General features: G+C 43.4%; 1 protein-coding gene across 1 annotated transcript; it reads right to left on the reverse strand.

Annotated features, from left to right (window-relative positions):
- Window positions 1–489: 489 nt before the first annotated feature.
- LOC127292628 (kinesin-like protein KIN-8B) lies at window positions 490–9,884 on the reverse strand. Its single transcript, XM_051322074.1, has 16 exons — window positions 9,221–9,884; window positions 9,033–9,110; window positions 8,783–8,899; window positions 4,910–4,995; window positions 4,295–4,439; window positions 4,101–4,196; window positions 3,489–3,580; window positions 3,207–3,308; window positions 2,977–3,123; window positions 2,752–2,902; window positions 2,534–2,596; window positions 2,201–2,437; window positions 1,961–2,065; window positions 1,771–1,884; window positions 1,110–1,685; window positions 490–918 (listed from the first exon to the last, which is right to left on the reverse strand). Exons 1-16 carry the CDS (start codon window positions 9,266–9,268, stop codon window positions 895–897), a joined length of 2,181 nt encoding a protein of 726 aa, XP_051178034.1. The 5' UTR covers window positions 9,269–9,884; the 3' UTR covers window positions 490–894.
- Between the last annotated feature and the right edge of the window lie 13,757 nt (window positions 9,885–23,641).

Below are 23,641 nucleotides of genomic sequence, written 5' to 3' on the forward strand. Positions count from 1 at the left end.
CCCACCAGCTCCGGGCCAGCAGCAGCAGTTAGTGGTAGTACAGGCCCATGCGCAACACATGCCCTTGCGGCCTCTCTCTGTTCATCATCCGTCCTACTCCAGCGTTGCGATCCTGTCCTTGGATTCAATCATCACATATTCCCCCCTATCTAACGGTGATGTCAATGCTAACCGCCTGAGATGCTCGTTTCATCGGTTCTTCGCCAACGGTGTCGAAAAGGTCTCATTGATTCAGGCCCGTTTGGAAAACTGGGATTTCCCCCTTTTTTCGCGGAATTCTTGCGTTACAAATGGCAGGTTCAGCCCCAGCAGATTAACTGCCTGAGATGCTCGACTGAAGGTTACTCAATGCTAACTGCCACACATGCTCGTTTCATCAGTTCTTTCGAAACGATGACGAAAGCTCTCATTGAATTTGGCCCCTTTGGAGCAATTAGAATTCCTGATCTTTTTTTTTTCCCGTGGATTTCTTGCATTATAAACGGAGCCTTAATGGAAAAAGCGTCGGAGTTGCAGCAAATTTACAGAATTCTTGTCCTAAAAACAGATCCAATCCCAACAGATCCATTATATACAAGGGAGAGATGGAAGTAAGGGGTACATCAAGACCACATTTCAGATAACTAACAGCTACTGTACAGGAGTGGAGCGAGCCATGTCAGGATCTAGAGGCACAAAAATGGCCGTGGACATGGCCTTTGGCATGGCAACAGCTTGGCCTAAAAACTACTGCTAACATCTATGGTTTGCTTTCGCAGATCCAGGAATGGAACACCGGTGTTTGTACACACGGGCTCAACTTGTAAGCTTCATCAGGCTGGTGTTACAGCCATGTCAGCTGGTTGTGTGCATGGAGGGAGCATGACTCTTGTTGAATCTCCATGTCCTTCCTCATTACCTTTCTCTAGAGCACGAATCCTGAAGAAGGATGAAAATCATGGTCAGTCTATGTCAAGATTAACATTTTACCACTTGCGCTGCGCTTTCGAACTGGAACATAATATCTTGTTATCAATGCCATGCTTTTTGACCGGCTACTTGAGGAAGTTAAAACTAACAAGTGCACCAAATTCAGAATGAAATTTGAATGTACGAGAGAAACGCATTACCTTCCTCCGCGCACTGAAATCTTCGTTTCCAGAATAAGAGGTGGGTTGTTCCCCGCTGTATGGCGACCTCTCACTTTTCATTCCCGGGTAGAAACCATGCATTTCCCCAGGTTTTCCTGGGGTGGAAAAGTACGGTGTTGACCTTCCACTTGCCCATTGTTTTCCATCAACAGCACCAGGCGAGCAGTCAGACATCATGTAGTAAGAGCTGAGATGTTCCTGCCTACAGATGGTAGGTGTCTCATGTTGGGTTTTCATAACGGACATGGTGCTGAAACCTTGTTGGAAAAAGCAACTGGATGGAGAAGATTGTGACTGTGGACTAGGAAACGACATGAATGGTGGTATCCTTCCATGGTGCAGAAAGGAAGGTGATGTGGTAACATCAGGGCTCGAGCTAGGCAGAGGACAGCCATCTATAGTTAAACCTTGCTTAGCTGCAAGCTTCAGAATCTGTTTCTGGTTTAGCCCTGTTCCGTAGAGTATGTTCCATAGGCTCCTTAGAGATTCCCTCTGATTATGGATGACTTGATCCCTCATAGCCATCTCAATTTGAAGCTCAGCATTACTCATTCCCTAAAGGATAAATTATATAAGCAACTTTTGGGAATATCATATTCTGGAACAAACACAAACAAAATGAACATGGGCGATTACTCACAAGAAGTCTGTATTGGCTGAGAATCTGCAGGTAAGTTTTGTTCCCATTGTTACTGGTAGCTTCCTCAATCATATCTTGGAGCTGACGCCTGCGGCTTTCGTTCAGTTCAATGTCCTACATGGAAAAGGATAGCCATGTAAGTTTGCCTCAAGGTGATAGCAAATAAAACCTTCACCTACACTATATATACCTTTCTGTAGCCAGCACCAGCTTCATCATTGTCACGGATGTTGTCAAGAATAACTTGTCTCCTTGATGTTAAGGCTTGCAAAACTGTATAATCCTTCTCATTCACCTGAATACAAAACCATCAGTACATTGTACGTAGTGTCTTCTTTTAGAGATTTGTTGCAACTACAGTTGTATGAAAGAGCTGCTACAGTCGGTTTAATGGAAGATTCTCAACAAACTGATCGGTCAAGTTACCAACCTGCGGTCTTGCAATCGCGCCGTCAAGATGCTGGAGCTCCATTCGATTATGCTTATTGGTTTCTTCGAGCTCAAACAGTGCTTTCTGTAGATTTATGCGTTCCTGAACATTCTCACCAGTTTCCTGGCTCAGGACATTTAGCCAAGATAGCTCACTATCTGCAGCCTTTTCAGCAGGCTTTACAGTTAACTGATGCTCCTTATCAGCTAATTCTTTTTTCAACTGAGAAACCTCAACCTACAATGTGATGTTGCGGCACTTTTTTATTATTTTATTCTGGTCAACAATTAGGTAAAACCGTAGAAATCAACTTGTTCCCACACTAAGGCAAACCTGGAGATTCTCAATCATCCTCTTATAGTCTTCAACGTGAGTGTCAATTGTTCCGATATTTTTCTGTATGGAAGAACAGACATCAGAATAATATATATGGCTACTTTAGCATATATGATTCAGATACAGATCTATTTTCTGTAGTGTGAAGAAAAAGATGAATCAACAGAAAGAGCACCTCATTGTCTGAGGACTCAACCGATAGAACTGACACTTACATGGACATGTGTTTTTATCTCCTTAGCACGATCCGCATACTTGAGCGTATTCGTAGTGTGATGATACTGATCATCAGCTGGTGATATTGTAGCGATCATAATAGTTCGGGAATTACCAGAGAGACCATCCTTCAGGATTCGAGTTAATTTGCTGCAAATAGCTGGTGTCATATATCTAAAATGGACAGATTTGATGTCAGATACTAGAATCTACACTTGAAATACCTGTTGCGATATGGAACATATGCGAGACCTTTCTTATTTTGCTTGCCAAGGGCATTGATGCAATTTGCTAATGCTAGAAGTGACCGATTAATGTTAGCTCCGTCTCTGAGCTTTTGGCCAAAGTTGTTCGTTTCAGAAGCCCTCTCACTGTGCACAGAAAATTGTTTTACAGCTTATTTTTACTTGGCAGGGTGAAAAGGAACAACTGTTTAAAAATAATAGTTATTTACCTGCCCGCAAGATCAACCAAGGCAAGCTTTCCACGAAGAACTTGACTACCATACTGTCCTTTCTGCTTTCGTCTTACAGTAATCTCCAGTACCGCATGTGAACTTGAAAAAAGAGGGGAAAGACAGAATTTTCCTATGTGAGAATATTGTAAAAATTGACAGGCACTATTACCACTTAACTGTCTTTATAGACTCACAATCTCAAAATTTTATCAGATTAAAAATTTAAGTAAACTCCAGTACAGCATGGAACGTAAAAAGGAAAGCAGAAAAAAAAATTACCGTGATGAAGTTGCATTTGCTTCCGTGCTCTCTGTCTTGCGTCTACTGTTGCCAATGTTCAAGAGTTCAAGAATCTTATCTGCTGAATGGACCTAGAAAAGTAAGAGTTTAGGCATCGAAATTTGGTTTCACTGAAATCAATGGGGATTAACAGGCAAGCTTTCAGAAAATGCATGCAATAGACCACCCCAGATATTATTAAAAGTGGACAAAAACATAAGAACGAAGGCTTCATACAAAACGAAGGACCAGATTGGTAATATGATCTTATCATACACAAGACTGATCGAGTATCTTGGACAAAGGGAATAAAATTGGCATTACAGTATTTAATAGCAGAGCTTTTTGCTGCAAATTACTTAAAATCACAACAGGCATATCTAGTAGTTTTTCCTTCTTTGTCGACTTATTGGATACTCAAATAACAGGTAACATTATGTTAAAAAAAAACAACGGATATCAGTATGTTCACAAAGAAGAATTACGATGTTACAATGATAAAAAGAAGGGAGCAAATAATGGAAAAGAAGGCCACGCAATTGAAACTACCAGCACAAAACATTTATCTTCTTACTACCAGGGAAAATAAATACAGAAGAAAGAGTTGTAAACCTTAATTCTTCTTAAACCAGCAACTGTTATGCCATGCTCCGGATCCTCACGAAGCTCCAGGTGACCCGAGGATTTCTCAAGCAAATCATAGATAACCTGGATTTCAGAAAACCAACAATTGCTTCACATGCATGACCTTTATATTGGAAGGACTGGTATTTTAATATTATTAACACAAATATATTGCACATTACCTCATTGTACACTTCCAGATATGAACATGAGACTTCAAATGTATCTGAACTATCATCTTTTTTTATTTGATCAAAGATTGTGCGAAAGCTAAGAACCATAAGACCAGGATCATTGTGGCTTCCGACCATGGTATAAGTTTTGCCACTGTACAATCACATACAACAGAATATATAAATATGCATATGGAACAACTTCAGATAGTAGCTCAGTATGCAAGTGTAGCAACAGGCATTTAAATAGTAACATGATGCAAGTGGACTAAAGAAACAAAGAAACATGACCTAGCAACTGGGAACAGTTTTGATTTTATTTAGAAAAATGAATACAATCTAGGGTTGGCAGGCATTTAATCAAAATTTTAACACTCAGTCACATCATTAGAAGTTAAGCTGAGCAGGTATTGTACACATCACAGAAATCTAAAATTGAGAAAATTAAGGCAATCATAATATGTTTATTCAATGGTGATATTAGAAGAAGCATTTTGGACAGCATATCATCCATACAACACATTAATGACATCAATATATGAGATCCTGGAGTATTATGAGTGCGAGGCTGTACATATTTGATGATGAATAAAGATAAGTCTTCTTATTGCAGTAAATGCGTACCTTCCGGTAGAGCCATAAGCAAAGACTGTCACATTAAGCCCTTGAACTACACCCAAAACTGTGGAAGAAATATTCTTATAAACGTCCTGTACAACGAAAGAGTTTATCAAATTAAAATCTTGAGATGTTATAGTGTGAAACGTGAAGCACAAGAACACAGCATTAGTTCCATCAGTTAGCTGACTAGAGCATTTATCCACATCTTAAATCATAGCATCCGTTCTTAAATGCAGAGACATAACATTCTCAATTCTGAAATTGCAGTTTCCGTATATGGTTATAACCATGAGTATAAAAAACTAGATAGCAAAACATGTCATCTTGGCATCAGTTTGCATATAAATGCATTTTCGATAACTGCACTTGTTGGTTTGTGTATTACTAAAACAAGGCAAGCATGTCGCAGATTAACAGGAAAAAATGTATGGCATTTATATTTGTGGACCTTGGTCATAATAGTGGAGATTAGTCAGCTACAGTTCAGAACTGTTGAACTGTTGTAGTTGTATAGGAAATACACCTATGATTTTTAAATGTTAACAGGATAGAAACAAGTGCTACTAGGTTAAAAGGATGGTTGTAGAGTGGATTACTGGTATTATATCCGGCATACCGTGGGATAAAAGAGGAATGCCTGCCTAGTTGCAGTTAATTACAGTTTACAGGGTAAGAGATGAAGATAAAGTATAACACATGCCTCAAGCTCCAGTTCAGGGCTCTAATGGGTTTATGAAATTGGTTCTCTAAACTGGAGTCCTTTTCCCTTAAGAACACGTATATCTGTTAGGTAGCATACCTAACAGTAAGAATACAGCCAAGGGTTTCCTTTGTTCCAGACTGAATTGGCGTTTTGTACATGCCAATAGTACTATTACAACTTACAACAATCCAAAGCAAGATAAACTCGTAAGGTTGGCAATTAATGATCCAAAGAAGTTAGTTGTGGTTTGGTCTTTTTGGAGTATCATTTCCTAAAATGCAAGATACGGCCATTTAGGGGGTTCTACAGACTCCAAAGGAAAAGCAAGCAAAGAAATTCCAGATGAGAGCAGCACAGACTAATAAGCTCTATATGCTTGTTACCATATTGGAGCATCTGGCTTTGACATGAAGCTCAACTCAGCCCAGCAGTCCAGCACATATGTATGATTTGGATATTAGTCCAGCACATATGTATGATTTGGATATCTAATTCATACCAACCACTCAATACTCACATAATCTCTGGGGAATTCAATTGCAGGACACAACAAATAGTGAAAAAACTAACTAAACCTACAAAATTTTAAAATCTTACCACAATAGAAACAAGTAGTACTTTTTTCGAAAAGGGAATATGCCCCGGCATCTCCATCGATTGACGCACACAGCCATATTCATTACGAAGTCAATCCCAATGTTTACAAAGTGCATAAAAGGGATACAAAGCTGAACCATCTCTAAATAAAATTGATTACACCCTTATGCATTAGTAATTCTATTCTTAAGCCGCCAGTGGTACCAGGTAAAAATATGGGTGTATAGTAGACTACTGGAATTGTATCAGGGAGACGGTAGTGGGATGAAACACGATTGCCTAGCTAGTTGCACTTAATTATAATCGCGTGGTAAGCTATGAAGATAAAGTGTAATTGTATAAAACATGCCTCAGACTCCAGTCCAAGGTGCTCATAAAAATCTGGGTTTTGGAAATTGGTTATCTAACTGGAGTCCTTTTCCTTTAAGAACACGTACATGCATTAGGTAGCATACCTAACAATAAGAATACAGCCAAGGGTTTCCTTTGTTCCAGAGTGAACTGGCGTTTTCTACATACCAATAGTATTATTGCAACTTACAACAATCCAAAGCAAAAAAAAAAACTTCTAATTTTGGCAATTAATACTGCAAGGAAGTTGGTTGTGGTTTGGCCTTTTCGGGGAATAATTTCCTAGAATGCAAGATATGACCAATTTCCCCTAGACGCAGCCTAGGCGGGCATACATTTCTTTACCATCAAGTGTGCATATAGGTTATTATATGTGAGAATACATTAATTTAGAACATGTAAATGAGTAAACTATCAACAACTATCATTGTAATATTAATCATCTGACTTGTCAGTGAAATATGACAAAATTTCTTATTGGAGATGGCAATTTGTTAATTGCACTGCCTAGGCTTCCGCTTATGCTCTAGGCGAGGCGTTTGTCTAACGCCTAGTGCCTAAGCGTGCTTAAGCGTAGCTTAGGCGTTGCCTTTTCAAACAGTGAGCATACCTAACAGTAAGAATACAGCAAAGGGTTTCCTTTGTTCCAGACTGAATTGGCATTTTGTACAGGCCAATACTATTAACTTACAACAATCCAAAGCAAGAGAAACTCCTAAGGTTGGCAATTAATGATCCCAAAAAGTTAGTTGTGGTTTGGCCTTTTTGGAGTATCATTTCCTAAAATGCAAGATATGACCATTTAGGGGGTTCTAAGCTGTGACACAGACTCCAAACAAAAAGCAAGCAAAGCAATCCCAGATGAGAGCACCACAGTTCTATAAGCTTGTGTACCGTAATGGAGCATCTGGCTTTGACATGAAGCTCAACTCAACCCAGCAGTCCAGCACATATGTATGATTTGGATATCTAATTCATTCCAGCCATTCAATACTCACGTAATCTCTGGGAAACTCAATTGCAGGACAGAGGGCACAGCAAATAGTCAAAAAACTAACTAAACCTACATAATTTTAAAATCTTAGCACAATAGAAACAAGTAGTATACTTTTTTTTTCAAAAAGGGGATATGCCCCCGCATCTCCATCGACTGACGCACACAGCCATATTCATTACCAAGTCACCGTCCAATGTTTACAAAGGTGCAGAAAATGGATCAAAGCTCAACCATCTCTAAAGAAAATTGATTACACCCTTATGCATTAGTAATTCTATTGTTAAGCCGCCAGTGGTACCGGGTAAAAAATATGGGTGTATAGTAGACTACTGGAACTGTATCAGGGAGACGGCATTGGGATGAAACACGATTTCCTAGCTAGTTGCACTTAATTATAGTCACTTGGTAAGCGATGAAGATAAAGTGTAATTTTATAACAAATGCCTCAGACTCCAGTCCAAGTCTCTGATAAAAATCTGGGTTTTGGAAATTGGTTCTCTAAACTGGAGTCATTTTCCCCTAAGAACACGTCCGCGCGTTAGGTATCATACCTAACAGTAGGAATACAGCCAAGGGTTTCCTTTGTTTCAGACTGAACTGGCGTTTTGTACATACCAATAGTATTATTGCAGCTTACAACAATCCAAAGCAAAGAGGACCTCCTAAGTTTTGGCAATTAATAATGCAATGAAGTTGGTTGCGGTCTTTGCCTTTTCAGAGTATAATTTCCTAGAATGCAAGATATCACCAATTCTCCATTGCTATAATCAGCATACGAGCCCAGTATGAAAAGCAAGCAAACGCAATTGCAGATTAGCGCAGCAGAATCCCAGTATAAAAATGTGGGTTTTGGAAATTGGTTCACTAAACTAGAGTCCTGTTCCCTGAAGCAGACGTATATGCGTTAGGTATAGCATACCTAACAGTAAGAATACAGCCAAGGGCTTGCTCTGCTCCAGGATGAATTGGCGTTTTGTACATGCCAATAGTAACTATCCCAAAGCAAGAGAAACAGCTAAGCTGGCAATTGATGGTCCAAAGAAGTTAGTTGTGGTTTGGACCTTTTTGGAGTATCATTTCCTCAAGCGTGAGCTAGGACCAATTTAGGGACTTATAAGCTGCGATGCAGAACTCAAACATTTTACTGTAATCAGCAAAGTATCAGAAGCAAGCAAAGCAATTCCCAGTAAGAGCAGCAGAAGCTAATAGGCTAATAAAGCTTGCGTACCGTATTTGAGCATCCTGGCGCGAACACGTGATCGAAGCTGTATCTCCTCTCCTTGGTCCGGTTTTGGATGAGGTCGAGGTAGCCCTTTGAGAGATCGGGGTCCAGGACGGCTACATTCTGGAGAAGCATACATACGGGCACCACGTTACTGCCTTGCCGTCCATGGCAAAATTCTAACCACCCCGCTGCCATTGCACGAAGTGGTAGTAGTTCGACCCCAACGAAACTGAAGCAAGCTGGCTGTGTTTACCTTGTCGTCGATGACCTGTATGATGTGCCGGGAGCGGCGCCGCTCGTTGTCGGTCAGTGGCCTGCACTTGACAGCCACCTGCAGAATGGGTACAGAATTGTGAATACCAGCAAGAAGCAGGCAACGAAACAGAGTTGCAATCAGTGAGTTAATCTAGCCCACTGTCTCGAATGAAAAAGGATCTCTACCTGCAGGGTGGCCGTCTGCCTGGAGGCCGGAGCGCGGATGCTCGGCATTGCCCCGAACCTTCCTTCGTCCCCTCCCCTCCTCCGGAAAGATTAAGTAAGATGCGATTCTATCTAATCCACCAGAAACGGACGCCAACGAGGCTTGGGAATCACGCCAGGAGGAGGCCGCGGAAAGGCGAGGCGCATCCCCACCCCACCGCACCAGCAGCGGCGGCGAAAAAGGGGCGCCGCGAAAAGGAGGCCCCTTCTACCGCTACTGCTGCTGCCGTACTGGATTGATTGCCTGGCCACCCGCACCTAGTCACCAAACCGGGCCGCCGCCGCCCGACATAATCGGACACCGCTAGAAACCACGAATGCCGGCTGGAAGATCGATCAGAAACGGCGCCGGAGCCGGAACCTCTCCGCCAAAATGCGCCGCCGCGGAGCCGTTTGCGCTGCTCACGGGCGGAACCGCCCAAAAGCTCCCGACAGAAGAGAAGAAGAGTGGTTGCTCCGTAGAAAAAATGGCAGCTTGAGCGCGTACGTATGGCGGGCTCGGTGGGTGGCACGACGGGAGGCGACGCGGTCCGCGCACGAAGAGATTCAGGGGAGGAGGAGGACTGGAGGAGGGAGTTGATGGGAGGAGGCGGAGGCGGAGGTGGAGGAGGTGGTTTAATGGGGGGAAGAATAATTAATTGGCGGCAGCTGGAGAAGGCGACACGGAACGGAAGGGGGGAGGTGGGGCCCACCTCCCTCGCCATCGCCAACGGTCCGTTGCTTTGCGCCTCCGGACGGACAGTCCTGCACCGCTCTGCGTCACTCGCTCACTCACTCATCGGGCAGGCACAGCTCACCTATCCTCTCTCTTGCCTGCCAGGTCTCTGCCTCTGCGTGCTCTCGTGTAAAGCTAAATCAAACTGGATGCTAGCCAGCCACTGCTGGAGCGCACGATGCAATAGTACAGGACAATGTGGTCGAGTTGCCATGAAGAAATGCAAGAAGTTGTGATGCTAGATCCTAGTAGAAACAAGATAATTCCATTGGAGTAGATGGAAGATAGCTCAACTTTGCAATCTGATGGAGAACTTGAGAGCATCTCCATTCGGTCCCCCGATAGTCCTAAAAACGTGAAAATGAGGGCGTCGATACGGTCTAGTAACTTATCCGGCATCCCCAAGCTGAACTCAATCCACACGGGGCTGGCCGGGGCGCGAGATGGACGATATAGCGTTGTGGGCTAGCCATGTCGTCGAGTCTCTCAGAAATCCCTTCCCATATCGTCATCCCCGCCTCGCAACAACCTCCCGTGACCCAGATTGGCACGGCAACCACCCCTCGCCGCCGTTGGCCAGTAGTCTCCGGTACGAACCGCTTCGCCACCAAATACTTTTCCACTTCCCCGCTTTACCACACCACCCACCACACCGCCATCCCTCCGCCGCCAACCGCCTCCCATTCACCGTCCCCAACCCCGCGCCCACCTTGCACGCGTGGTGTTCAACGGTTTGCCAAGGAGATAGACTCTGACGACGAGGAGGTGACTGTTGCTTTGATGGATAAGGAAGTCGTTGTTGCCATTGCAGCGACGGAAGCCGTCAGTGACGAGGATCATTTGTCGATCATCGTCGCCCTCCTAGCCATGATCGTCGAGGAGGATGAACCGATAACTGGTGGTTCCGCGTCAGGGAGCCGCAAGAGCAAGCCAAGGCAGAGGATGAAAGGCTACCACATGCTCTATGCAGATTGCTTCACCGATGATCTATTGCACGGATGTGTCCTCTTATCGATGTTGATCACGATGTGCCACCATCCTTTGCTGCTTTTCTCACCATGCGTGAAGAAGTTCGGGACACGTTTCATCACCGACTGCAAGATGATCTAGTGGAACGTTTGTGGATCTGCAAAGCTGTCACCTAGTTAATTTATCTATATGCCAGTGTGATCCAAACTTGTTAAATTATTTGTGTGCTTTGTTGAACTTATACTATTTTTTTGCTATGACGAACATATTTATTTGTTAAACTTGTAATAAATTGTTGTAGTTCATTTGTTGTTTCAAATTCAAATTATAGTAAAAAAAATTGGGCGTACAGGGAGAACAGTTGGGCGTCGGCGCCTACCCATAATCGCTTATGCGCCAGCACCCACACTCGGACCGAAAAACAGCGTCACCGGACGCCGTATTGTGGTAGGGGGAGTGGAGATGCTCTGAGGCTGCAATGTACTCCTTCCGTCTCTAAAAAAGTTATTCAACTTTATCTAGATACATATGGATCTATACCTCTTAGAGTTATAGATCGTATGTATCTATAAAAGGTTAAGTATGTTTTAGGACAGATGGAGTATCAATTCACACCTCTCATGATTGTTAGAGTGTTCGATTAGAACTCTCTGAGATCTACTAAATTCAGCTGTAAGGATGTGCGAAGTTACGGATTTGCTTGGCGACGAGTTGCGTGTTTTTCCTTTCTCTTCAGCCTTATCACTTCCTTCTTTCCCCATTATCTTCCTCGTGTGGCCATCCCATATCTAGCGACCTAACCCTCTCCCCTCTAGGGTTCGGCCTCACACGGTGGTGGAGCGGGTTGGGATCGTGAGGAGAGTTATTTTTTGAATAGTTGAGGAGAGTTTTTGAACTCGAGTCACCTTGATTATTGAATAATTTGCGGCGGCTAGGTCTTGAACTTGAGTCATCTTGCTTTCTCGCAGTTCACCCAAAAATCCGAAGTGACGAAAAACTGAAAACACTACTAGGAAAAGGTTTATTGCCGGTGCACCAAAAAACGCTACTGCCGGCGCACCAGAGCCCGCCGGTGGGAACAGGCCGGTGGTAATGGCTTACCGCCGGCGTACCAGCTGGTGTGCCGGCAGTAACACAAGTTATCCCCGGCGCATCAGGCCTGGTGCGCCGGCTGTATGTTTTTTAAAATTTCAAAAAAAGGCAGATCTAGATCTAGATCTAGCTTGGGTTCATCCTCGAAAACCGTGGGCCGCCTTGTTGTCGTTTTCGCGCTGGTGTAGGAGTAGGACGACGAGGAGGAGGAGAAGGTCGGAGGTGGAGGAGGAGGAGGAGGAGGTGGAGGTGGAGGGCCCGAGGTGGAGTAGGAGGAGGAGGCCCGAGGTGGAGGGGGAGGAGGTCACCGGAGGAGGAGGAGACCCGAGGTGGTGGAGGAGGAGGAAGAGGAGGTCGCCGGAGGAGGAGGAGGAGGAGGTGGTCACCGAAGGAGGAGTAGGAGGAGGCCGCCAGAAATGAGAAAAAGAGAAGGAAGGAGAAGAGGAGGAGGAGGAGGAGGGGATGAGTAGTGGAGGAGGAGGAGGAAGAGGAGGAGGAGGCTGGTTTGTGCCTATATAGGAAAGGTTACCGTCAGCGCACCTAGTATGGTGGTGCGCCGGGGGTACTTTTTTATTTCTTATCATTAATATTTAAACCTAAAAAACTATGTTTTCCTTTTTGAATTTTGGAAATCTAAAAAATTTCTAAACAGCCGTAGGGTGTTGAATTCGGATAGAAAATTTTGTGTAGATATATTTTGATATAAATTTTTTTTCCATTGGAGGTCGTATGCAACCTCAAATCCCGTTTTACTGAAACATGATGCCATTTTGCATAATATATTGAAATTCATGTTTTTAAAATTTTGTTGAAACTAGATAACATAACACATGGGAATTTTGAAGGATTTTATTTTTTGAGATTTCTATCATTTTCTTTTATTTTTCGAAAACTGAAAAAGGCGATCCATGGGGAGGAAAAAATCGCAGCTTCTCTTACCGCCGGTGCACCACCATGTTGGTGCGCCGGTGTTAAGCAAATTACCACCGGTGCACCAGCATGGTGATGCGCCGGCGATAAGAGGGTTCCGATTTTTGGCCTGGTCCGAACCTGGTTCACCCTCGCACTAAATTTTTTATGCGTCGGTGGTACTGAGTCATCACCGGCGCGCCTGAAACATGGTGCGCCGGCGGTATTTAGCACCGGCGTATGCCCAGTTTGGTGCGCCAGCGGTAACCCATGCGACTATAGGCATTTTCCTAGTAGTGAAATATACTTCAACATGGGGAAAATTTGTGTATATTATGCTCAGTGGAACAGATGAATTCGTATTTCAAAATCATTGTATTCTTGTCCTATAAAAACACAATATGATTAACGAGATGGTCCGATGAAACATTGATTGAAATAAATTTCCCACAAGCAACAATTACTCCTAGTGGAACGTATACTGCAATTAACGGTAGCGTGTACCCCTCCTTAAACGGTAATAAAGCATGAGTAACGTACAAATCTCGAGCAAAACAAATCAAGTTGGCAGTGGTGCATACAAAACCGCGTGCTAAGCCAATTTCGAGTACAGTACATAATCAGATCGAAGCAATAAACCCGTATCTTGACATGTGCGTGTGTGCTAATTTTTTCCTGGATATTTAAAAGAAAATACTGTAGACATTTCCGTATCTGCATTATAAAATGAGCTCTATGTCGGTTAGTTATCACGTCGATCTCTTTGCTTAAACCACCAGCAGCTATAGTACCGGCATGCCACTACAGCAAAACTGGTACAGTTTGATTTTCTTGGATCAGAAGGAGAAATTTTAACATGATTCGCTAATTAGTCAGAGAAACATCAGAGAACCCGTCGCCATTTGGTTGGAGAAATGCGTGCATAGTGATTATAGCAAGAAAAAGAAAAGGGTCGTTTCTGTAGTACCTTGTGCTTTTATGCACAAGCTGACTCTTTCCTCTTGTGTCTAGATGCAGGGAACGCTTAATTAATAATAGAGATTTTGATTCGAATCAGGAATACTATTCGTTTTAAATTTTCTGTTGGGTTTTCTCTCGCGATGCTGATTTTTTAATGTGTGTGTAGCACCAACCAGGAACACGCGAGACTGCGAGAGTGTTCCGGTGGAGATGATACGTCATACGTATAGAACTGTGCTCTTTTAAGTTGCGGTCCGGTGAGACGGATAGATGCCTGCCCAAACGAGCCCGCCATCTGATATTTGAACTCGTGGAATTTGAAATGTGTGCGTGGAAATACTAAACTCGCCCAGCTACAAAATGGACCCGGCGTTACGTTTGTGTTCCGGATCTTGGAGGCATCAAAACAATTGCTTGACGCGGGGTTCAAAAGACAAGTGTACGGGGAGCCAACAGTTAACGAGATCCATGAACGTCAATATAATACTGTACCTCAGTTTAAACTTTGAACTGAACTGGCGAACTCATTTGAGTGCCGATCTGTGGGAAGTTAATGCCTTCAACTACAAAGGGAAAGCTATCTACGTTGAGATTTCAGAACATTTAGACATCGAACAACCACTCTCAAATTGAAATTCAAAAGTCCAATGAGCAGTGATCGAGCCAGTGCATGAGATCATGAACAATGTACCAGTGTCATGACGTGTCAGACAATCAAGAGCGATCTACCTACTCGTCATACAATTATTTTTTTCTCCACGTTCTTTGCATGATATTAGCATCCTATAAATTAAGGAAAATGTTTGCCGATCGATCAGGCGAACCGATCGGTCGCTCTCGCTTTCCCGCGGGTCCTTCTTTCTCGACTCTCTTCTTCCTTCTCGCACAACGTGTACTGAAGGAGCTCCTCCACCACGCCCCAAGCTATTTCATCGCTCTGCTCCAATTCAACGCGCGTCCAATAGCCTAGCGCCGTTCTGATGTAGCTTTTCTGTTGTGCTACCTGTGGAATTGCATCCTTTTTTTATATCCCGCACGGATCTTAGACGTGGATCTTTGGATATTTTTGGGGAGACTGCAAAAATTTATAATAATGCGTTGGCTAGGATTTGAACCCAGAATCTTGTAGGATATGATACCATGTAGAATTGCATGCTCTAGCCAGTTCAATCATAAAACAGATATCACTGAAGAGGGCTAGGAAATATTCAACACTACCATCTGTGCTCAAGGTTGGTAGCCCCGATTTCAAAGGCTTGTGCGATGTGCTCGGGAAGGGATGGGCTTGAGGGGCATGGGTTTGGCCTCGCCAGACCCGCCTCCGAGAAGGGTCCAGTGAGTTGGACTCATCGACGACAAGACTGATCTGGGGGCGTCAGTGCTCACACAATGTTAGTATTATTTGTGATTTTTGATATTGCATATGCTCACTCGACTTGCTGTAAACTTGTATATATTTTTCTTCGGCGAGATGCCGCGACGACTATGGTCATCTGCTATGTTTTTTGTTTATTTTTGTATGTTGCATACTTGAGCTGAAAATGCTAAAAGCCCATGCTATGTTTCATGCGAACCCTGAAGCGAGATGTTGCGACGATTCTTGACATTTCCAGGAACTTTTTGCGCGATGTTCCAATCATGCATTTTACTGTTAAATGGTGGGGGTTCTGCTGCAAAGGACGGGCTATCTTTAACTGATGTTTTAATTTGATACTAGTCGTGTGGATACATAAATGAAGTAATCTCTCCGATCCATAAATGGCTGGTTTTTAGTTCAGATTAGCTCCTGCCACTTTTTATGGATCATACTGGTTCAGGTTTGTTATAATCAAGATGCATAATAAACGAAGAACGAAAAGTAAAACACTGCAGGGGACACGAGATTTTAACATGGAAAACCCTTGCAACACACAAGGGAAAAACCACGGGCGCCAGCCAGCAAAATTTCACTATTTCGGTGGTGTTTACAAACACCGTGGGTGTACAATGATGCGACCGAACCCTAGCGGCGGCTTACAGGGAAAATATATAGACGGTGGCAACGATCCGGGCCTCGCTTCGCTCGTCAGAAGTTAGCCTCTTCTTGGAATTTGGATCACAATATAACAAACTCCACCTTGAGACAAATTCCTTGTAGCATGAACTTCAACAATCACCTGAATCAACAAAGAAAACACTTGCCGGCGCCAATAGCCACTTGGGCTAAACAGTTATACCAACCAAGCTTGAGCAAAGCTCAAACTTGGACACAGACAAAGCTTAGTCATCATATCAGCAGGATTATCATGAGTACTAATCTTGCATACCTTCACTTTACCTTTTGCAACCACATCTCTGATTGCGTGGTACTTAATATCAATGTGCTTTGTCCTCTCATGGAACATCTGATCTTTAGTAAGATAAATAGCACTTTGACTGTCATTGAACAACTTAATGCAAGAATTATCTCCACAAAGCTCAGCATATAAACCTTTCAGCCAAACAGCCTCTTTACCTGCCTCAGCAATAGCCATGTACTCAGCCCCAGTAGTAGATTGTGCAACAGCATCCTGCAAAGTAGCCTTCCAGCTAACAGCACATCCACCAACAGTAAACACATAACCTGTGAGAGACCTTCTCTTATCCAAATCGCCAGCATAATCTGAATCCACATATCCGGCGAGCCCCTCACCAATCCTGCCAAACCTCAAGAAAGTTTTTGATGTGCCGCGAAGGTACCTGAAAATCCACTGAACAGCTTTCCAATGTTCTTTACCAGGATTAGCCATGTATCGACTGACCAGACTCATAGCATATGACAGATCAGGACGTGAACAAACCATGGCATACATCAAGGAACCAACAACACTATGATAGGGAACTCGAGACATGTACTCAATATCATCTTCAGAGCTAGGACATTGCAAAGCTGACAACTTGAAATGAGAAGCAATAGGAGTAGTAACTGACTTTGCATCATGCATATTAAAACGATAAAAAACTTTCTCAATGTACTTTTCCTGACTAAGAAACAACAAACTAGACTTTCTGTCCCTTTTAATTTTCATGCCTAGTATTTTCTTAGCAGGACCAAGATCCTTCATCTCAAACTCACTACTTAATTGATTCTTTAAAATAGTGATCTCTTTCATGCTCTTGGCAGTAATCAACATATCATCAACATATAGCAGCAAATAAATAGGTGATCCATTAACAAACTTGATATACACACAACTATCATATTGAGATCTCTCAAAACCATGTGTAAGCATAAATGAATCAAACCTTTTATACCCTTTAATCGTGGCGTTTGTTTCAGACCATAAAGGGACCTCTTTAATTTGCAAACAAGATCCTCCTTACCAGGCACAACATAACCTTCAGGTTGGTCCATATATATCTCCTCCTCCAACTCACCATGCAGAAAAGCAGTCTTTACATCTAGCTGCTCAAGCTCAAGATCATGCATAGCAACAATAGCAAAGAAAGCACGAATAGAACTATGCTTCACAACCGGGGAGAATACATCATTATAATCAACATCTGGAATTTGACTGGAACCTTTTGCTACTAACCTTGCCTTAAACCGTGGAGGCTCATTAGGAGACAAACCTTCCTTTCTTTTAAATATCCACTTGCAGCAGACAACCTTCTTTTGTTTAGGCAAGTGCACAACATCCCATGTGCCATTCTTCTCAAGCGATTGCATCTCTTCTTGCATCGTTGCATTAGACAACATGCAGTGAGCCCTCGAAATAGTCCTGTCCATGCGTTCAGCCACGCCATTCTGTTGAGGGGTGTACGAAATGATATGATGTCTTACCATCCCATCATTGCTGCAAAACTCATCAAATTCATTTGAACAAAATTCCATACCATTGTCAGTACGGAGTATCTTAACCTTTTTTCAGTTTGGGTTTCTACCATAACTTTCCACTTCTTAAAAGCATTAAAAACATCAGATTTATGTTTCAGGAAATATGGCCACACTTTCCTTGAGTAATCATCAATAATAGTAAGCATGTAATTAGCACCACCATTAGAAGTTCTACGGGACGGACCCCAAACATCAGCGTGTACATAATCTAAAATGCCTTTGGTGGTATGAACAGAAGCATTAAATTTTACTCTTTTATGCTTACCAAAGATGCAGTGCTCACAGAACTCAAGCTTACCTAAATCGCAGCCATCAATTAGCTCTCTCTTTGCCAATTCTGGCATGCCAAGCTCACTCATATGTCCAAGACGCTTATGCCAAAGGTTAGTTTTACTAGATTCATCAGAACTAACAGCAGCAGCAATACCAGGCAAAGTGCTACCTCTTAGGACATATAATTTCGTAGAATTCATATCACCAATCATAATAATGAGAGAACCTGATGATACCTTCAAAAGTTTGTTCCCACCTTTGTACTTGTACCCGTCACAATCAAGGGTACTCAAAGAGATCAAATTCCTCGCCATGGAGGGTATGTGTTTCACTCCTGTCAACGTGCGTGTCATCCCATCATGGGTCTTGATCTGAACAGAACCAATGCCAACAATGCTGCACTGGTTGTCATTCCCCACACGCACAAAATCTCCACTCTGCACAGACTCATAAGAACTAAACCAATCTTTGTTACAGCAAATATGAAACGAACATGCAGTATCAAGAATCCATTCATCACCATGTGAAACACATGCAGCCAAGACAGCTAAGCAATCTCCATCAGAACTATCACTACCATCATTACCAGCAACAACAGCAGCCTCACCCTTACCGGTGACAACGGCAGCCTTACCATTACCATCATTACTTTTCGGTTGGTAAGTTTCGTTCCTTTTCTCCTTGTTCTGCAGCTTCCAACAATCATCAATATTGTGGTTAGATTTTTTACAATACCTGCAGAACTTGTCACGTCCTTTGGACTTTGAGCGACCTCTGTCGCCCTTGCTCTTATCTCTGTTGTTGTGGTAGTAGTTATCTCGCTGCTCAGGCCTGCCACGGACCTCTAATGCCTCCGCCTTGGAGGACGAACTTTCAGCCTGCACCATAGATTTCATTTTCTCCTTTTGTTGGAGAGCATCATAAACTTCCGCGAGAGTTAGTTTGTCGCGGCTCAATAATATGGTGTCACGAAAATTACTGAAAGAATTAGGCTGCGAGCATAAAAGAAGAAGACCTAAATCCTCATCCTCATACTTAACTTCTATAGACTGCAAATCAGAAACAATCTCTTTCCAGGAAGATAGGTGATTCATTACCGAACCTCTCTCTTGCAACTTATGCGAGAACATCTTCATCTTCACGTGCAATCTGCCTGTGAGATCCTTGGACAAACAGATCTCCTCTAGTTTGACCCATAACTCGGCGGTGGTTTTCTCCTGCAGCACTTCCTGCAGAATATTATTGGACAGATGGAGTTGAATCAACGATAAAGCCTTACGGTCTTTCCGCTTCTCCGCATCGGTCCAGGTATCCTTCGCTTTCTCGCCGAAAGCATCGATCGCTTCATCCAGATCTGAAGATTGGGCGAGAATCGCCCTCGTCTTCACTTGCCACAAAGCAAATCTCGTGGTGTAGTCCAGCTGCGGTAGATCGAACTTCAGTGACGACATCTCGTAAACCCTAGATCCAAAGAACACGGGCTCCGATACCACTTGTTATAATCGAGATGCACAATAAATGAAGAACGAAAAGTAAAACACTGCAGGGGACACGAGATTTTAACGTGGAAAACCCTTGCAACACACAAGGGAAAACCACGGGCGCCAGCCAGCAAAACTTCACTATTTCGGTGGTGTTTACAAACACCGTGGGTGTACAATGATGCGACCGAACCCTAGCGGCGGCTTACAGGGAAAATATATAGACGGTGGCAATGATCCCCAAGCCTACCGGCGACGGGCCTCGCTCCGCTCGTCAGAAGTTAGCCTCTTCTTGGAATTTGGATCACAATATAACAAGGTTGCTCAGGATACCCTTGTTTAATTTGATGCTAGTGGTGTGGACGATAAATGAAGTACTCCTTCCGATCCGTAAGTGGCAGGTTTTTAATTGAAATTAGCTCAGTTTTGAACTAAACTCCTGGCACCTTTTATGGATCAGAGGGAGTAGCAAATTTTTTGCCAATGATGCATACATCAAACAAGACCCATGTACATCAAGATTTATGCGATCTAATTAAAGCATCTCTAGCAGACCCCGGGAACACACATATGACCCGTGTTTTTTGGGTTTTGGCTAGAAAACTAGCCCGAGCAGACACTACATCGAGGCCTACCCCGCAAACTCAATGCGGAAACCCTACATCCGCCTCATAGACCACTATAACAGCGGGCCTTCCATTCCCGACGGTCTCCGTTGATGATTTCGGCCGTCTCCGGCATATCGCCATGCCGCGACAATTTTTCGTTGGTGAGGTGTGCCGTGGATGAAGTAGATATGCCCTAGAGGCAATAATAAAGTGGTTATTATATATCTTTATGTTTATGATAAATGTTTATATACCATGCTATAATTGTATTAACCGAAACATTAGTACATGTGTGATATGTAAACAACAAAGAGTCCCTAGTATGCCTCTTAACTAGCTTGTTGATTAATGGATGATTAGTTTCATAATCATGAACATTGGATGTTATTAATAACAAGGTTATGTCATTATATGAATGATGTAATGGACACACCCAATTAAGCGTAGCATAAGATCACGTCATTAAGTTATTTTCTATAAGCTTTCAATACATAGTTACCTAGTCCTTATGACCATGAGATCATGTAAATCACTTATACCGGAAAGGTACTTTGATTACACCAAATGCCACTGCGTAAATGGGTGGTTATAAAGGTGGGATTAAGTGTCCGGAAAGTATGAGTTGAGGCATATGGATCAACAGTGGGATTTGTCCATCCTGATGACGGATAGATATACTCTGGACCCTCTCGGTGGAATGTCGTCTAATGTCTTGCAAGCATATGAATGAGTTCATAAGAGACCACATACCACGGTACGAGTAAAGAGTACTTGTCAAGAGACGAGGTTGAACAAGGTATAGAGTGATACCGATGATCAAACCTCGGACAAGTAAAATATCGCGTGACAAAGGGAATTGGTATCGTATGTGAATGGTTCACTCGATCACTAAAGTCATCGTTGAATATGTGGGAGCCATTATGGATCTCCATATCCCGCTATTGGTTAATGGTCGGAGTGAGTACTCAACCATGTCCGCATAGTTCGCGAACCGTAGGGTGACACACTTAAAGTTGGATGTTGAAATGGTAGAACTTGAATATGGAATGGAGTTCGAATATTTGTTCGGAGTCCCGGATGAGATCCCGGACATCACGAAGAGTCCCGGAATGGTCCGGAGAATAAGATTCATATATAGGAAGTCATTTTATAAGATTTAAAATGATCCAGAAGGTTCTATGGAAGGTTCTAGAAGGTTCTAGAAAAGTCCGGAAGAAACCACTAAGGAAGGCGGAGTCCCGGTGGGACTCCACCTCCCATGGCCGGCCAACCCTAAGGGGGAGGAGTCCCAAGTGGACTCCCCAAGGGGGGCCGGCCACCCCCTCCCAAGGAAGGTGGGAATCCCACCTCTAGTGGGAGTCCTAGCTTGGGTAGGTTTCATGTGTTATGGAAGGTTTTGGTTTGGGGTCTTATTCGAAGACTTGTAGACCAACTCTTGGGTGTTCCACCTATATAATGAGGGCCAAGGGGAGGGGGCCGGCCACCCCAACAACACCAAGGTGGCCGCACCACCTAGATGGCCGGCGCCCCCCTCTCCCAAACCCTAGCGGCCTCTCTCCTCCACCACATCCCGCACGCTTAGTGAAGCTCCGCCGGATTTCTCCACCACCACCGACACTACGCCATCGTGCTGTCGGATTCAAGAGGAGCTACTACTTCCGCTGCCCGCTGGAACGGGAGGTGGATGTCGTCTTCATCAACAACCGAACGTGTGACCGAGTACGGAGGTGCTGCCCGTTCGTGGCGCCGTGATCAAGATCTTCTACGCGCTTTTGCAAGCGGCAAGTGAACGTCTACCGCAGCAACAAGAGCCTCATCTTGTAGGCTTTGGAATCTCTTCAAGGGTGAGACTCGATAATCCCCTCGTTGCTACCGTCTTCTAGATTGCATCTTGGCTTGGATTGCGTGTTCGCGGTAGGAATTTTTTTGTTTTCTATGCAATGTTATCCTACAGTGGTATCAGAGCCGTGTCTATGCATAGATGGTTGCACGAGTAGAACACAATGGTTTTGTGGGCGTTGATGCTCTTGTTATCTTTAGTTTGAGTACTTTGCATCTTTGCGGCATAGTGGGATGAAGCGGCTCGGACTAACTTTACATGACCGCGTTCATGAGACTTGTTCCTCGTTCGACATGCAACTTGTATTGCATAAGAGGCTTTGCGGGTGTCTGTCTCTCCTACTATAGTGAAGATTCAATTTACTCTTCTATTGACAACATTAGTATCAACGTTGTGGTTGATGTTCGTAGGTAGATTAGATCTCTATCGAAAACCCTAAACCACGTAAAATATGCAAACCAAATTAGAGACGTCTAACTTGTTTTTGCAGGGTTTGGTGATGTGATATGGCCATAATGTGATGATGAATATGTATGAGATGATCATTATTGTATTGTGGCAACCGACAGGAGCCTTATGGTTGTCTTTAAATTTCATGTTGAGTAGTATTTCAAAGTAGTTGTAATAGTTGCTACATGGAGGACAATCATGAAGACGGCGCCATTGACCTTGACGCTACGCCGACGATGATGGAGATCATGCCCGAAGATGATGGAGATCATGTCCGTGCTTTGGAGATGAAGATCAAAGGCGCAACGACAAAAGGGCCATATCATATCACATATGAACTGCATGTGATGTTAATCCTTTTATGCATCTTATTTTGCTTAGATCGCGACGGTAGCATTATAAGATGATCCCTCACTAAAATCTCAAGATAATAAAGTGTTCATCCTTAGTAGCACTGTTGCCAAGACTTGTCGTTTCGAAGCATCTCGTGATGATCGGGTGTGATAGAATCAACAAGTGCATACAACGGGTGCAAGACAGTTTTGCACATGCGGATACTAAGGTGGCCTTGACGAGCCTAGCATGTACAGACATGGTCTCGGAACACGTGATACCGAAAGGTAGAGCATGAATCATATGGTTGATATGATGAACACTTTGAGTATTCGCCATTGAAATCACACCTTGTCTCGTGATGATCGGACTTAGGTGCGGTGGATTTGGTTCGTGTGATCACTAAGACAATGCGAGGGATATTGTTTTGAGTGGGAGTTCACCTAGATTTTTAATTATGTTGAATTAAAATTTGAACTCAATTTGCCATAAACTTAGTCTAAACTTTTGCAAATATATGTTGTAGAGATGGCGTCCCCAATCAATTTTAACCAATTCCTAGAGAAAGAAAAACTTAAGAGCAACGGTAGCAACTTCACCGACTGGTTCCGTCATGTGAGGATCTTCCTCTCTGGCGGAAATCTGCAATATGTGCTTGATGCACCGCTAGGTGACCCTCCTGCAGAAACCGATGAAGTAAAAGCTGTTTACGAGACTCGGAAAACTCGGTACTCTCAAGTTCAGTGTGCCATCCTGTGCAATCTGGAATCCGATCTTCAAAAACGTTTTGAGCACCACGATCCTCATGAGTTGATGAAAGAGCTGAAAGCTATTTTTGAGACTCATGCGGCCGTGGAATGCTATGAAGCATCGAAACATTTCTTCAGTTGTATGAT

This window comes from Lolium perenne, chromosome 4 (assembly GCF_019359855.2).
Source record: "Lolium perenne isolate Kyuss_39 chromosome 4, Kyuss_2.0, whole genome shotgun sequence".
NCBI classification, from domain to species: Eukaryota; Viridiplantae; Streptophyta; class Magnoliopsida; order Poales; family Poaceae; genus Lolium; species Lolium perenne.

Bases quoted from the DNA above. Each gene is read 5' to 3' on its own strand.
- LOC127292628 (XM_051322074.1), bottom strand. From the start codon at position 9,268: ATGCCGAGCATCCGCGCTCCGGCCTCCAGGCAGACGGCCACCCTGCAG. The intron at 4,197-4,294 runs GTAATGTGCAAT...TCTGAAATCCAG, and splicing joins ATCTGGAAGTGTACAATGAG to GTTATCTATGATTTGCTTGA. The intron at 3,309-3,488 runs GTAATTTTTTTT...TCTTTTTTCAAG, and splicing joins GCAAATGCAACTTCATCACG to TTCACATGCGGTACTGGAGA.